Below are 15,214 nucleotides of genomic sequence, written 5' to 3'. Positions count from 1 at the left end.
TTAGCTTCATCTTGAGGCAACAACACGTTTAACAGACCCTAGTGAGGCAAACGCTTTTAGTTCTCTGACTCTGGTTACACATGAAAACAAATTAACACCCTGGTGAAGCTGGTACCACTGATGCTGCAGTGATACCTTAAAAGGTGACATTTACAAGCATCTTTTTTCTCTTGCACCTTTGCTTTCTGTTCACCTGCTACAACAAACGCCGTGTGTTTGGCCCATTTCAGAGCAGTTGTTCTGGGGCTCCAGCCCAGCTCCTTCCCAGCCAAGGCTCTGCTCCCTCAGCCCAACATCAGCGCTGCTTCTGGGAGCCCAGAGTGCCCCAGAGCTCCGGGCACAGCGCAGGGACCTCCCTCCTCAGCACAGCCCTCCCAGCAAATCAAACCAAAAGCTTTCCACAGCTTTATTCCAGACTGTTAGAAAAATCCAAGACTTCTGAGCTGTGTCTCTACCTACGTTTACTACAGAACAGAACAGCATCCCCTGCACCCCTAATGCTGTGCTGGGAAGTCTCTTCACACTCTCCTGGAAAAAATTTAAATATCTGTAGATAAACAGATGCTTCAACCCCTCTGAAGGTCAGGGCTGAAGTTACAGAGCATTCTGTTTAAACTTCAACACAACACTGAAAGAGAAAAAAACCCACCAGTGCACATTTTAAAGAAAAGAACTACTGAGACACAGAACCACAGGGGGGGAAATAAAAAGGTTTAACTTTGCAGGAATGAAAATACAATTATTTTTATTTCTGAAAAGTCACACTCTGAAGTCTTTAATCACATTCAAGTTTATCAGGATGGCAGATTACCAAACTGAAGCATCACAGTAACACAAGCCCATATTCACACCACAGAATCAAGTGCTATTTATTAGATTTAAGCGAATTTATGACTTCCCGAAGAACATTTCTTACATATAGTCACTGTAAATGTTCTGCCATAAAACTTCGGGACTGCCCTGATACAGCAAACACTAAATGCCAGGAAGAAAAAAAAAATAAATCAGACAAGAACGATGAAATGACGCTCAGCAGCATCCAAATTACAGTGTCTTTTGTTTGGAAAACTCACATTAACCAGGAATACCCAAGAGTAATTTTGCTACACGGAACGCTGATTGTGCAAGAGACTTTAAAGGTGTGCAGGATTTGTAACTCACTCATACACTCAAAACAAATTGTTGCTTCTCAGCAATTGCTGCAATGGGCACTTGCTTTCAATGAAAGGTGTGTAAAAAATGCTGCAAAGTACCTTCCAGTGAAGGGAGGCAAAAAGAAGTTGAAGACAAAGTTCAGTCATCAAACACAATTTTTTTCCCCATTCAAATAAGCCACGTGCTATATTCTTATCACCTTCACATCTCTCTGCCAGATTTCAAAGAAAGCTGGCTTGTTATGGTGAGACATCCTCCCCCCTCCATTTTACCTACAACTCCAGGAAAGCAAAACTTTTGTAGCACCGTGGCACAGGAACCCGCGCTCCGCTGGGCCGGTGTCGTGAGAGCAGCAGCTACAAAGGAACATCTCTGACCCCCAGCAGCCCCCGAGCCCCACGCACCTTCTTTGGTCTGCGCGTTGGTGATCTGCAGGTCGCAGTCGGCCGCCTTCAGCTTCTCCCGGCCCATGATCTGGCGCTTGAGGTCGCTCAGGGAGATGTGCAGCCCGTCGAAGGTGACCGTGTCATAGTTGAGCTTGGAGGAGAACTTGTAATGCACGCACGACATGGCGGGGCGCGGGCGGCGCCCGCTCTGGCGCGGCGGGGCCGCGGGGGTCGGGCAGGGCCCGCGGGGCCTGGGGCGGCGGCGCTGGGGCGGCGAGCGGCGCTCAGAGCCCGCGGCGCTGCGCCATGGCCGGGCCGCGGCCTCAGCGCTCGGGGCTGGGAGGCCTCAGGCCTCCATCGTGGCGAGCCCGCGGCCCCCGCCCCGCAACGACCGCGGCCCTCGGCGAGCGCGGCCCGCCCGCCCGGCTCCTGCTCTCCGCCCCGCTCGACCCGGGCCGGGCCCCGCTCGGGTCCGGCTCGGCCTCGCCCGCTTTGGGTTCGACTGGGACTCGGCCCCGCTCGGCTCCGCCCGGCCCCTCTCGGTTCGGGTTCGGGCTCGGGCCCGCTCGGCCCGGCGCCGCTCCGCTCGCTTCAGGATCGGTCCCGCTCGGTTCGGCTCGGTCCCGCTCGGCCCGGTTCGGCCCCGCGCGGCCCCGATGGCGGCTCCCGCGGCCGCCCCTGCCCTCACCGCTGCGCCGGGGGGTTTCCCGGCCGACACCGCACGGGCCGCGCGAGCATGCGCAGATGAAGCGCGTCCACCACGCCGCACGTGACCCGGCGCCGCGCGTGACACGGCATCACGTGGGCGCGCCGGCCCCGCCCCCGGCCCCGAGCGCCCCCTAGCGGAGCGCGTGGTGCGCCCCTCATGGAGCGGCGGGAAATGAAAGGATGGGGCTGAGGTGAATATTGACATTATAGCCCATAATAGTCACCGTCCTCTGGATATTGACATTATAGCCCATAACAGTCACCGTCCTCTGGATATTGACATTATAGCCCATAACAGTCACCGTCCTCTGGACTTGATATTGCCATCATGTCATGCTTAAACCCTCACGTCTTCGAGTTTTGCACTGCTGTCCTTCAACCCATCTATTTAAACTTACTAACAACAGTCTTTCACTTTACAAATATTAATTTTCTAATTCTCAAATCTTTACACAGGAAACCTTTTGCCCAGCAGCTGCCGCACCGCCGTCTCAAAGAAATCAATCCAAAGACAAGTTAATTTTTCAAATAAAAATAGCGAAGCCTTGGAATAAACTCTTGTCATCTAAAACTTTAGTTTAAGCTTGTGATCTCTGAACCCCACGAGTGATTGAGCAGAACCTGGCTCAGGTGCCCAGAGCAGCTGTGGCTCCCCTGGATCCCTGGCAGTGCCCAAGGCTGGACAGGGCTTGGAGAACCTGGGATGGTGGAAGGTGTTCCTGCCCATGGCAGGTGCTGGATGTCCTTTAAGGTCCCTTCCCACCCAAACCATTCCATGACTCCAGGATGTGTCACCAGCTTCTGGTTTAGGGAATGCTGCCGTGCCCTGGACAAACCTGTCTGACCCAAAGGAAAGGCCTGATGTGCCTGTTCCAGGCTGTTTCCTGCACGCGACAGAAATGCTCACGTCACATCAAGTGTTCTCAGCCACCCACACTCATAACTTCAAAAAACAAAATGTTAACTTCCTGATGAGGCAAGGAAATACCCCCGTGGCTTTTGGAGGGGCTGGGTTACTCTGAAAGTCATGAAACACTAGAGCAGCATTGAGGCTTGGTGGTCTCTGCACACCTGTGGGCACCAGGGCTGTTTCTGTAGCTTTAAATTATTTCTGAAACTTTGAATTCTTTCACTTCAAATACATTCAGAAGTAAACTGTTCCCTAAGTTCTGCAAAACAACATAAAATGTGTTGGCGCATTTTTAGGTCATGCTCACACATTAGTTTAAAAAAGAGGAACAAACAGAAACTATTTGCTGTAACATGGAGTTTCAGTGTTTTACCATGATGGATTATTGGGAGCTGCATGGGAGCTTCATCTCATTTTGCCCTTTACTGATCTATAAGCAGTTTTATCTGAGCACACTTCTGCTGCTCAGAGATTCTTTAGCTGAGCTTCACTCTTTGCTGCTTTAATTCTCAAATACACAAGTGCTAGAATTATAGAATCATAGAAAAATAGGATGGTTTGGTTAGGAAAGGACCTTAAAACTCATCCTGTCCCCTGCCATGGCAGGGACCCCTTCCACTGTCCCAGGTTGCTCCAAGCCCTGTCCAGCCTGGCCTTGGGCACTGCCAGGGATCCAGGGGCAGCCCCAGCTGCTCTGGGCACCTGTGCCAGGGCCTCACTGCCCTCCCAGGGAACAATTCCTGCCCAAAATCCCATCTAACGCTCCCCTCTGGCAGTCTAAGTCTGTGACATTCCCTTTCAAGCCTTGGACTGAGGCTGACACAGAATTGTCGCTGTTGTACAACTGAACAGTACAAAAAGAAACAAAACTTCAAAGCCATCAGGATAAATCAGGTCTGGCACCTTCCCAGCCACGCAAGCAGGTCTCCTGGACAAGCAGGCTGACAAGGAGGCAGGGTGTGGAATTGTATTTCCTTCTCCAGTTTGTTTTGTCAGCAGCAATGACTCTAGTTGTTTTTATTTTGTGAGTTCAGCTGTGAGCTGTACAAGAGGAGAGGAACTGGCTCTGAGCGTTTGAGGCTTGGCTGATCCCAGAGCCCAGCTCAGGACCTGCCAAGGCTGAGCCCACAGGGCCAGTTCTGCTGGAACATCCTCACTGCTCCCTCAGCCCCAGCCCGGGCTGGCCCAGCTGCTGTGGGCACTGGCTAAAGCTAAGCTTTCATTAAGAGTGCCTGATGGTTTTCCAGAGTTCCCACCAGTCTGCAATCCAAAATGAATGTTTGCCAGCTCCCTGAGGCTCAAGGGACTCAGAACTGAGGGAAACTGAAAGAATTGTGCTGGAATACTGAACCAAATCCAGAAACCTGCTTTTAGGTCGTAGGTAAGGAGCAAACAAGGAAGTAAACAAGCAACTCCAGTCTGTAATTACCTGGAGTTTGGGGAGCTGCTCCCTCCCAGGCTCTGCTTACACCCCCAGCACAGCACTGTCCCTGCTCACCCCTGTGGGCTGGTGGAAGGTGCTGACTCCGTTTTCAGAGGGTCCCCACCCTGGACAGCCCCACTGCAGCCTGACTTTAATACCCTCTGTACTGAGGAGAAGATTTACCCTATCAATGAGTCAGAAAGAAGATGACATTCCTCACCACAGAATGAATCAGGAGAGGTATGGCAGGACAAACTCCTCCCTGGGTGAACAGTGTTAAGAGTTATAATCAGAGTAAAAGGAACTTCTTCTGTGGTAATCAGAGCTAATTTACTCGGGAAGCTCTAAAAGCCATCCAGAGAAGTCCAGCAGTGTCCCCTGAGGAGCCTGTCCTGGAGCAGGGCTGCTCCCACCTGGATCCAGGCTCCAGCACCCCAGACTGAACCCATCCTGCGGGGCCAGTGCCCTCCCTGGGCCGTGAGCCCAAATTAAAGCAAGATCTCCTCTGCAGAGGGCTGTGCTTTGGTGCTACCCCCGAAGGATGCCAGGAGAAGAGCACAGCTGTGGTCTGGCAGTGCCCACGGAGCCCTGGCAGGGAGGGCTGGGAGCAGAGCCCATGGCATCCCCTCTCCTGCTGCTCCTTGTGCCCGAACTGCGGCCACAGAGGGGATCCCGCTGCTGGTGGGCACATCTCGCCTTCCTCCCGGGAATCCAGAGCCTCTGGATTATCTCTAGGCTGGTTATCTCACCATCACCCACCCTGCCGGGCATCACCTCCCAGCCTGACCCCCCTCTCTGGGAGGGCACCAGGGTGACCTTCTTGCTTGATGAATTGCGAGTCACTAATTAAACTGCTCGGCGAAAGAAAAGAGAAAATTAACTGACCCTTGTTATCTCGGGAGAGAGCAAGCCCGGCGCAATTTGCTTTTTATTTTAGCTTAGTTGTTTGGTTTTTTTTCCCCAAGGAAAGCGAGCCCGCCGCCCCCGTCCCCGCCTGCCACTAGAGGTCATTTGAGCACCGGGATAGGGACCGGCGGCGGCGGCTCTTCCACTGTCCTAGGAGCACCCTAGGAAGGACACCTTCCACTGTCCCAGGAGCTCCCAGCCCTGTCCAACCTGGCCTTGGGCACTGCAGGGATCCAGGGACAGCCACAGCTGCTCTGGGCACCTGTGCCAGGGTCTCACCACCTTCACAGGGAAGGATTCTTTCCTAACACCTAATCTAACAGTTCGGAGTCATTCCCCCTTGTCCTGTAAAATGTTCCTTTTCAGCTCTCTGGGAGTCCCTTTAGGCACAGAAAGGGGCTCTGAGGTCTCCCCAGAGCATTCTCTTCTCCAGGATGAACAAACTTACGGCTAAAATAAAATCTCTGGTGCCTGTTTTGGGTGGTTGTTTCTGTTCAGAAGGGCAGGAAATGTCTCCTGGTAACAGTCATGTCCAGTAGCAAACTCAGCAGCGGCTGATGCCCTGCACAGCCCCACAAATGCAGCTGGCCCCAGGGGCCTGGCTCGAGTGGCCCCAGAGACTCCTCGGGCACGGAGCAGCCGGGGCTGTGCTGCGGTGTCCGAGCCCTCTGCAGCCAGCAAACACCGCTGGGCACCGCTGAGCGGGCACCCGGCAGCTCCTGCGCTGCTCCCAGTGCCAGCAGCTCCCGTGGGAGCACCAGTGTGTCCATCCCCAGAGCGCTGCTCATCCCTTCTGCCCCAGCTCCTTGCCTCCAGCCTTCCCTGCTTCCCAAATCTCTGTCCTCTGTGCGGCCCCTTGTCTGCATCCATCCACTCACACACATCAAAGCAGCCCTAGCTTCCCTCCTCGTTCTTAACTTCTCAACACATTTTAAACCAGAATTAATTAGAGGGATCAAAGGCCCTTGTGGCTGTCCCCTGGAGCCCTCCCTCCCCAGCCTGGCCATGCTGGCTGCACACCGCAGCTATCACCGGCTGCAGATGCCGAGGATCAGGAGAGGGAGAGCCAAACCCCAGCACTGCTCCTCTGCAGCTCCCTGCACGGCTGCACTAATCGCTCCGGGGACGCTGCTGAGTTTGTGGAATTGGCTGGTGATGGGACCATGGTTGACTTTATCCCTGGATCCTGTCTGTCTTTGAGTCATCTTCGCTGTGAGTCACAGCAGCTGCTAATCCCTTGGAGATAACAGCCTCATCCCGCTCTCTCCACGCAGGTACTGCTGCCTCTGCTCCTCAGAATGGGATAAATCCGTGTGAGCCGAGGCTGTGGTGGGAGCACTCCAGGACACACTTGTGGGGTGGTTTGTCATGCCAGCTCTGTGTCACCTTGGGAGCCGGCCTCAGCAGAGCCAGGGCTCTCCGTCATGGGGGCTCCTGCCTTCCCAGAACCATTTACCCCATGTTCCTCCTCTCCTCCAAGGCCTGGGCATCTCCTCCCTTCCCCAGCACAGCTCTGCAGCCCCAGGAGGAGGACCAGCAGGACCCTCCTGTGCCTGTCACACCCCCCTCAGCAAGGGCGAGCTGAAATCCAGCACCGTTTGTGTCCTTCATTCTAAACCCTTCTATGCATCTGTCAGCAAATTGTTCCTAGTTTAATTTCTCCCTCTGTTAAAATGTGTTTTATCCCAGCTTAAATCTCTCTCAGTTACACAACTGCTTGTGCCATCCATCACCAGAAACTTCCCACATGGCAATTGGAGACCACAACTGAGTGATCTTTAACCCCCTTGACTCATGTCTTTAATCTTTCACCCCACGGCAGATTTCCAGCCCTCAAGCAGCCCTCACAGCTCCTGCCAGGACTCTGCAGCTTCTCAGCCTTGCTGGGAGCAGAGACACCAGCACTGCCCCCAGAATGTTACTGGTCTGACTGGTGCTGTGCAGAGAAAACTTCCTCTCTGAGAACTGCTTTGGTATTTCCCTGTGGGGAGTAGCCAGGACCAACATGAGCCCCACACTGGGCTCGTGTGTGCTGGTACCTACCCCGTACCTCGAGCCTGTCCAGTGCTCCCCTTTGCCCTTGCTCTTTCCTGGCCATGCCCTCACCCTCTGCTGCACCCACTGCCATCTCAGCCTGCAAGGCAGGACCCAAAGTGGGTCTGAGGGGCATCAACCCCTGGAAAACCCTCTTTGATACCCATTTTTTATTTCCTTTTGGTACCTGCAGTGATTGGTGAAAGCAGCATCCTTTTTCCCAGCCTCATCTGAGCCCCAGAAGCAGGAGGAAAGGCCCCATCCCCTCCTGCAATGAAGCACAGGTGAGAGTTGGGGGCTGCCTGCCCTGATCCTGCCCACCCACAGTCCCACAGAGCCCACCCTGGCAGTGAGCTCAGCACCCAGAAATGCTGCTCTGCTTTTCCACCCACCCGCAGGCTGGGACACCCTGCTGCGCTGGCCTCACCCATGTCATCAGGGATGATGTTCTCCTCCTCTCTTGTTCTCCCTAACCCAGGGAGCAGAAGCCATATTTGTGTGCAGAGTCTGAGAGCAATTAAATTGAATTCTAATTATTGTATATCGCAAATTAGCAGTTTCTACCATGCTAATATTAATTGCTAACACGACGATAAGGCGTATCAGGCAGTCAGGATGGAGCGGGCGCCTGCTCACTTGGAGAGATGTGTGAAAGCAGAAATCGCTGCAGACATGGATATCCCACAGCAGGGAGATGTTCCTGGGCTGGGGACACTGAGGTTTGGGCTCAGCACCCAGCCTTGCCAGGGCTGGAGCTCAGAGCAGGCTGGAACTGCCAGTGCTCAGCTTGGCTTCCTCAGGAAGGACCAAGGGTGCCTGAACCACAGTGCAGGGTGATGCAGATGTACCTGCTCCCTCCTCCCCAACTCAGGGAGTTTGGCTGCACCTCGTTGCATTAGTGGAAAATTCAATAAAGAAGCCAATGACCGGTTGGTTCTCGAGAGACAGCTCCCTAATCCCTGCCTAGAGCTGCTCTCCCGGTAGCCCTGGGGTGTTCCTCCTCTGGAGAGAGGCAGGTGGCAAGAAGGGCATGGGGTAGGAGACCCAGTGCCATCATGTTTATCACATTCCATGAAGCTGCTGTAGTGACTTTCACCTCTGCCAGGCTGGAATCACAGCTAAAGGCACGCTGGGACTGCAGGGATGGGCACCGGTGTCTGTGGGGATGGATGAGGACATCCAGCTCCAGCTGAGCCCTGGGACTGACGTTCTGCTTTGGCAGGAGCTGCTCTGAGCTTGTCACAGACGCTGTGCTGGCTGTCCTCCCCCGTCAGAGCCAACATGTACAACATCCTCGCATCACACGGGGAAATCCGAGGAGATCAGAGCCGAGGCAGCTGGACACGCCGCCGCGGATAAACACTTCCCTTGGGAGAGTTAATCAAGGGCACAACAATCCCTGCAGCTGCAGAGTGACCCCGACAGAGCCTGGAGCGGGCACCAAGCTGGTGATTTGTAAGGAAGCCCATCCCGAGGAGGTTGCTGCAGGTCCTTCAGCGCCCCTGGGAGGGGCTGGGCTTGTGGGGGCTTCCGGGAGGGAAGCCAGGAGAGCAGGGATGTCCCTGACAGCTGGAGCGCAGCTGGGATAAATCCTCAGCACGTTTCTGTGCTGGGAGGGAGCAGTGAGGCTGGAGGCAGATGGAGAGTGCTGGGCACACGAGCAGAGCTGGGTGAGGCTCGGCAGGCAGAGGAAGAGCAGCGAGCATCCCCCAGGACTGGCTTTTCCCATCACTCGTCCCCCAGGACTGGCTTTTCCCATCACTCGTCCCCCAGGACTGGCTTTTCCCATCACTCATCCCCCAGGACTGGCATTCCTCGCGGGGCTTGTCCCGAGCAGGCTCTGCTCACCTGCAACTCCAGTGATTTCATAGCAATGAGGTAATTTTGTCCCCAGGGTTATTTATCTGTCTGCTGAAAAACCCCAGCCCTGTATGAGTCACCAGGCTGCACTACAGCCCTGTGATGAATTACACTTGGACACATGCTAAATGACATTTACCAATAAATTTATGCAGATTTCTCCTGTAATCCTTCTCCTCATCAAAAGTAGTAATGCTTTCTCTAATGCAAATGCACTTCGAGAGCCTCACCACATCAAACGGGAGCTGGGCTGAGTAGCTCGGAATTCAGAACGATAATCTTCATTGTGCTCATGAATAACCATTTCCTACAGATGAATATTCAACAAAGCCTTGGCAGCTCCTGCCAGAGCCTCCTCTGAGGCCTGTCCTGCTGCCCGTGGTGTCCAGCAGCTCTGGCCAGCCCTGCAGGCAGATTTCACACTCCTGTCCCTCTGTGCTTCGGGCTCCAGATGGCACGGGCTCCACTGAGGAGCTCGGAGTGGGTGCGGAGCAGGGATAGGCTTGGAGCTTTGTGGGTGCTGTGCTGAGCTCTCTTCTCCATCCAGACCTTTCCATCCCACAAACACAACCTCCCCTGGCACCCTCAGCCCATGTGGGCTCCGTGTGGTCACACCATGGGGTCACACCATTGTTGAGACCAGGAGGGTCCAGCACCCGGCTCACCCCGTGCCTTTGGCATTCACCAGCCCTTCACTGGCCACAGGGTGCCCCTGGATCCCTGGAAGTGTCCCAGACCAGGCTGGATGGGGCTTGGAGCACCCTAGGCTGGTGGAAGGTGTCCCTGCCCCTGGCAGGAGGTGGAATGAGATGAACTTTAAGGTCCCTTCCCACCCAAACCAGTCTGGGATTCTCTGATTCTTTCTCTGAACATGGCAGTGTCTGCTCCTTCAGCTCCCAGCTCAGCTGTGTGCTCCTTGCTGTGTTACAAGGAAAGGCTCCAGCCCCAGCTGCTTCTCTGGAGAGGGCAGGAGAAGACAGGTGGAAAGGTCAGGACACCAGGACAGGTCTGCTCGGTGACGTCCCCAACACTTACCTGTAACACCCCAGGCTGGGCACACGAGGCATCACTGAATAGCCCTGGGGTGCTGCAGGGGGGATGCTGAACATGCAGAGCCTTCAGCAGCCTCTGAGCAATGGGGTTTACATTTTTATTCCTTTTAAAGATGATTACATTCTGAGCAGTGATGATCCAAGCTAACAAAACGCCTGCCACTTCACGACTTGGCAGGAAAAGTTGGATTGCTGGAGTTGTGGGCTTTTCCTTCAGTCCAAAACACAGACAAAATGGAAATAAATGATTTCTTTCACAGTTGTTTAATATAATTTTCTCTGTTCTGGGGTTTATGCCCTGGCATCCTGGCAGTCTCAGTAAACCAGGGCAGCTCCAGCACTCCAGAGAGTTCCCAGCCACCTGGACCAGCCGCGAGGAATGGGAGAAGAGCCAGGAGAGGCTGAAGCTGAGGCTGCTGAAGGGGCTGGCGGGGAGAGGGGCAGCAGAGCAGGGCACTCGCTCTAGCTCAGCTGGGAAAAGCTGCCCCAAAGGCTTCTTTTGGAGCCCAACAGCACCGGCTGCAGGGTTTCCATGATCCGGGAGGTTAAAAGGCACTTGAGCCCTGAGGTGAGAGCCTCTGGGACACACTCTGAAAGTGATTTATGGCTTCTCCACTCACCCAGAGCCAGCTCAATGCCCTTCTTCTATTTATTTTTCTTGTTATCACTGTGAAATAAATATGAAGAGGATGTAAATTCAGATTCTCAACCCAAACTCTGCTGCTGCAGAACCAGCAAAGGGGGAGCTTGGGTGTGATTGTACAACTGCCAAACCCTGTCCTGTGCCAGCCTCACCTGTGCCACTGCTGCTTCACTAAGATTTCTGAGGGTTCAGGCTATGAAATCCTGCCCTCGGTATAAACATTTTAATTACAAGTTTCCGGGACTTCTTTCCTAAGATAAACACATTTTAATTGCAAATTGCTTCTGCTGTCTTTACCCACCCCCCAACGCTGCCAGCAGCTGCTGGATTTAATATTTAACTGAGCTGCTCTGGGCTGGGCTGGATGTGGCAGCGGGGCTGGGGAGCCCCTGGAGCACCCCGAGAGCGCCTGAGTGAGGCACGGGGAACGCCTGGGGTGCAGGAGAGGGACAGCTCCTCGTCCCTGCAGAGCCACCACAGCTGAGGTGACCCTGGCACAAGCTCCTCGTGCTTGGAGCACGGCTGCTGTGCCTCGTGTCCCTGCCAAAAGGGACAGAGTCACCTGTGGTGGGCGTACGGGGGGCTCCGGGCGGTTTCTGGCCTTGGTCCCCACGGCAGAGGGTCCGGCTGTGGCATCAGCCACCAGCCGAGGCTCCGTGTCCCCCGTGCCACCTCTGCCCGTCCCCAGAGCCACGAGGAGATGCCATTACTGCTCGTGTGGCACCTCAGGTGACAGAGCCCTGCGGCAGCCGGTCCCGCAGGGCTGCGGCTCTGAGGCTTCTCCGGTGGCACCCTGGCCCAGCCAGAGCTGGGGGAACCCCCCCAGTGCTGCCATGGGGGACCACACCGGACAGCGGCCACCCCCCAGCCCGAGTGACACCGCACGTGCTGCCCTTCCCAGGCACGGCTGTCACTGGGCTGTCACCTGGGCTGTCACCTGGGCTGTCACCTGCTCTGTCACCTGGGCTGTCACCTGCTCTGTCACCTGGGCTGTCACCTGGGCTGTCACCTCATCTGTCACCTCGACTGTCACCTGGTCTGTCACCTGGGCTGTCACCTGGGCTGTCACCTTGACTGTCACCTGGTCTGTCACCTGGGCTGTCACCTGGGCTGTCACCTCGACTGTCACCTGGGCTGTCACCTTGACTGTCACCTGCTCTGTCACCTGGGCTGTCACCTGGGCTGTCACCTCGACTGTCACCTGGGCTGTCACCTGGGCTGTCACCTCGACTGTCACCTGGGCTGTCACCTGGGCTGTCACCTGGGCTGTCACCTGCTCTGTCACCTGGTCTGTCACCTGGGCTGTCACCTCGACTGTCACCTGGTCTGTCACCTGGGCTGTCACCTGCTCTGTCACCTGGGCTCCTGGGGAACCGGCTCTGCCCATGCTGTGGGGTCTGGCTCCGGCACAGGGACACGATCAGCCCAGCACAGACCCCCGGAGTGTTTGAAACCCACCCTGCACCACCAGAATCTCACATAGGAAACCAACTGGGAGCTCCCACTGCTCTGCCTTTTATTCCTCCACTTTTTTCCCCTTTTTCTTTCTTCAAATCTTCCTTTGAAACCCAAACTTCCTGCAGTTTGAAATGGACAATCAGGCTGCCCCGGCAGCTGCAGCCCAAGAGCTTCAGCTCTTGGCAGGAGGATCAGAACTACAAAACTATTTCTTTGAGGCAAATTATGCATTCATCCAGCTCATTTGAAACAAAATATGATTTGCAATTTAACTTTCCATAATGAGCTCCTGCTATTATACCGTTTCCATAATGGCTGGTTTCATTGGAACAGATTGTTGGTGCACATGGTTTACAAAACATTTTCAATGCAAGCCCCGTTTTTTCTTATTTTAAATAGCAACAGCTGCTAAGCATGATAATTATTGTATTTCATCAAAATAAACTTACCGAGTTGCTTCTTGATGCCACTCGTCACAATTTTCCAGCGGACCTGCAGGTTATTAAAGAAACTGAAACTTTAATTCAGCAAAGTGAGAGCAGCACCTCATCCAACTCCCTGCCACGGACAGGGGCATCTTCCAGACACCTTCCACAATCCCAGGCTGCTCCAAGCCTGGCCTTGGACACTGCAGCTTCTCTGGGCACCCTGTGCCAGGGCCTCAGCACCCCAAGGAAGAGCTTTAATCTCAACGTGCTCTCTGGGAGTGTGAAGCCATCCCTCCTTGTGCTGTCACTACGTGCTCTGGTAAACAGTCTGTCTCCATCTTTTGGCTATGAAACACCAAGAGCAGGCAATGAGAAGCTGTGGTAATTCATTCCTGATTGCATTTACCTGCATCACTGTTTCCCGTGGTGTTCCCAGGACAGCTGCCAGGGCTCCCCGGCTCTGGAGCGGCCCCAGAGCTGCAGCCACAGGCACAGAGCTCCCATCCCCAAACACCCCCAGCTCCTGCTGACCTTCTCCAACACCTCATCGCGTGGTGAAGGAGGATTTCCTGTTCCTTTCCTCCCTTCTGGAGGGAGGATAATGGCAGAGGGACAGGAGTTTATCAGTAAGGAGCAGGTGAAAGCCTTATTTGTTGAAAATTTTCTGGGGAACTTTTGAGAGATGTGTTTAGTGGCTGTGGTCGGCCGGAGATTTACGGATGTGCAGGATAATGATGCTGGAGAAGCTACTCCAGCCCCCAGTGAAAGGCTGCCCTTTACAGCACCTCAGCATTTGGATTTAGATGACAGGTAGTAATGGCACCACAGAAACCATTACTGTCCATCAAGTAAATAATCAACACACCATTTAAACGGTTCGGCCTTACCCAGACTCTCATGAGCTATGGCAAAGAGTGAAAATCCCCCAAAAAATCAAACCCTGAAAGGACAAAGGATGATTTTGAGGAAGGAACAGCCTGCAGTAATAGGGACTAGGGAGCTTCCCTTGCAGCAAACAGCAGAGAGGGCAGCGCATTTGTCCTGATGTAGATGTGGAATTAAGGAAAAGCGGCGCAAGGCGAAGCTGTGCGCTGCAGCCAGGACCCAGCTGCCATTTCCCCTCGGCGGCTCGGTGCCAGCAGCAGCTCCCGCAGGCTGACAGCGCTTCCCCGCCGGGTTTGTCATCACAGCACCAACACGGCAATTAAAGCCTCCCTTGGGAGGCGAACGGGAGCGGCAGCCCCGGGACCGGCACAGCGAGGGACCAGCCGGGACTGGGAGCCGACTCCAGCTGCCCCGGGCAGAGAGAGAGAGAGAGATAGATGCACCAGCACCAGCACCAGTACCAGCACCAGTACCAGTAGGAGCACAAACACCAGTACCAGTACCAGTACCAGTACCAACATCAGTATCACCAGCAGCAGCACCAGCAGCAGCCCCGGGCCGGGCGCCCACCGTGGCCGGTGCTGCTCCAGCTGCGGGGAGCTGGTGGTGAGCCCGCGGTGCAGCCGCTGCTGGAGCCGGCACTGGCCCAGCAGGTCCCCGAGGTTCGGGATGGATCCTCGCTCTCCGCTCCTCGGGATCATTCCGAGGGCAGAGACGGAGTGTCCCCAAGTCTCGTTCCCTGGCCGCTCGGGGCCAGCCGCCCGCGCTGGTTTCGCAGTGTTTACGGTGCTCCCCCGATGATCTAACGCTGCACAAAGCCATTGTAGGATAAATATAGAGCACTGCAGCACCATAAATCAGGCGGCGCAGAGCACGGGGGGGATCGGGCTCACGGGTGGGACGTGGGTCCGCTGGCACTCGGAGAAGGGAGCGGGGGAATGTCGGGGTGGCCCCGGCACACCGGGCTGCTCTGTCCCCGCTGCGGGCACCGTGCCCGGCGGACACCACGGGCTATCGCACTGTTTATCAAGGTCTGGCGGAAAGAAAACAAAGTAATGGGACATTTGCTGATTCAATTCGTTGAATTTGAACAAATCTTTTTAATCCTCCTCCCCCGGGGATTGGAAAGGTCAGGAAATGGGAAGAATGTGCGCTTTCAGGTATTGAAATTAAACTTGTTAAGAAATCCATATTGATTTGCACTTCTCCGAGAAATATTGAAGCCTCCAGATTTAGCCTGGGTATCGATTTTCTCTTCCAGGGGAAAGACATCGGCACAAAGGGAAGATATTACACGAGGCAGTAAACACCTTCAATCACTGCCGGCTCTGCCCCCCCGAGCACAAACAAACAGCGTTTCTGTGTC

The 15,214-nt window shown here is 54.8% G+C and overlaps 1 protein-coding gene across 4 annotated transcripts in view; it reads right to left on the bottom strand.

The window, feature by feature from the left end:
• The window catches only part of RBBP6 (RB binding protein 6, ubiquitin ligase), a 28,366-nt gene extending 26,594 nt beyond the window's left edge, over positions 1-1,772 (bottom strand). For all 4 annotated transcript variants that reach the window (XM_014252595.2, XM_014252596.2, XM_005523103.3 and 1 more), the window contains exon 1: positions 1,560-1,772. In XM_014252595.2, the coding sequence (XP_014108070.2) occupies positions 1,560-1,725 (166 nt within the window). In that variant the 5' untranslated portion in view covers positions 1,726-1,772. The remainder of the gene's footprint in view (positions 1-1,559) is intronic.
• Positions 1,773-15,214: the final 13,442 nt, after the last annotated feature.

This window comes from Pseudopodoces humilis, chromosome 18, assembly GCF_049639895.1.
Source record: "Pseudopodoces humilis isolate 2021_Gansu_Grassland_sample_001 chromosome 18, ASM4963989v1, whole genome shotgun sequence".
Taxonomy (NCBI): Eukaryota; Metazoa; Chordata; class Aves; order Passeriformes; family Paridae; genus Pseudopodoces; species Pseudopodoces humilis.
This window is presented reverse-complemented; position numbering and strand designations above follow the sequence as displayed.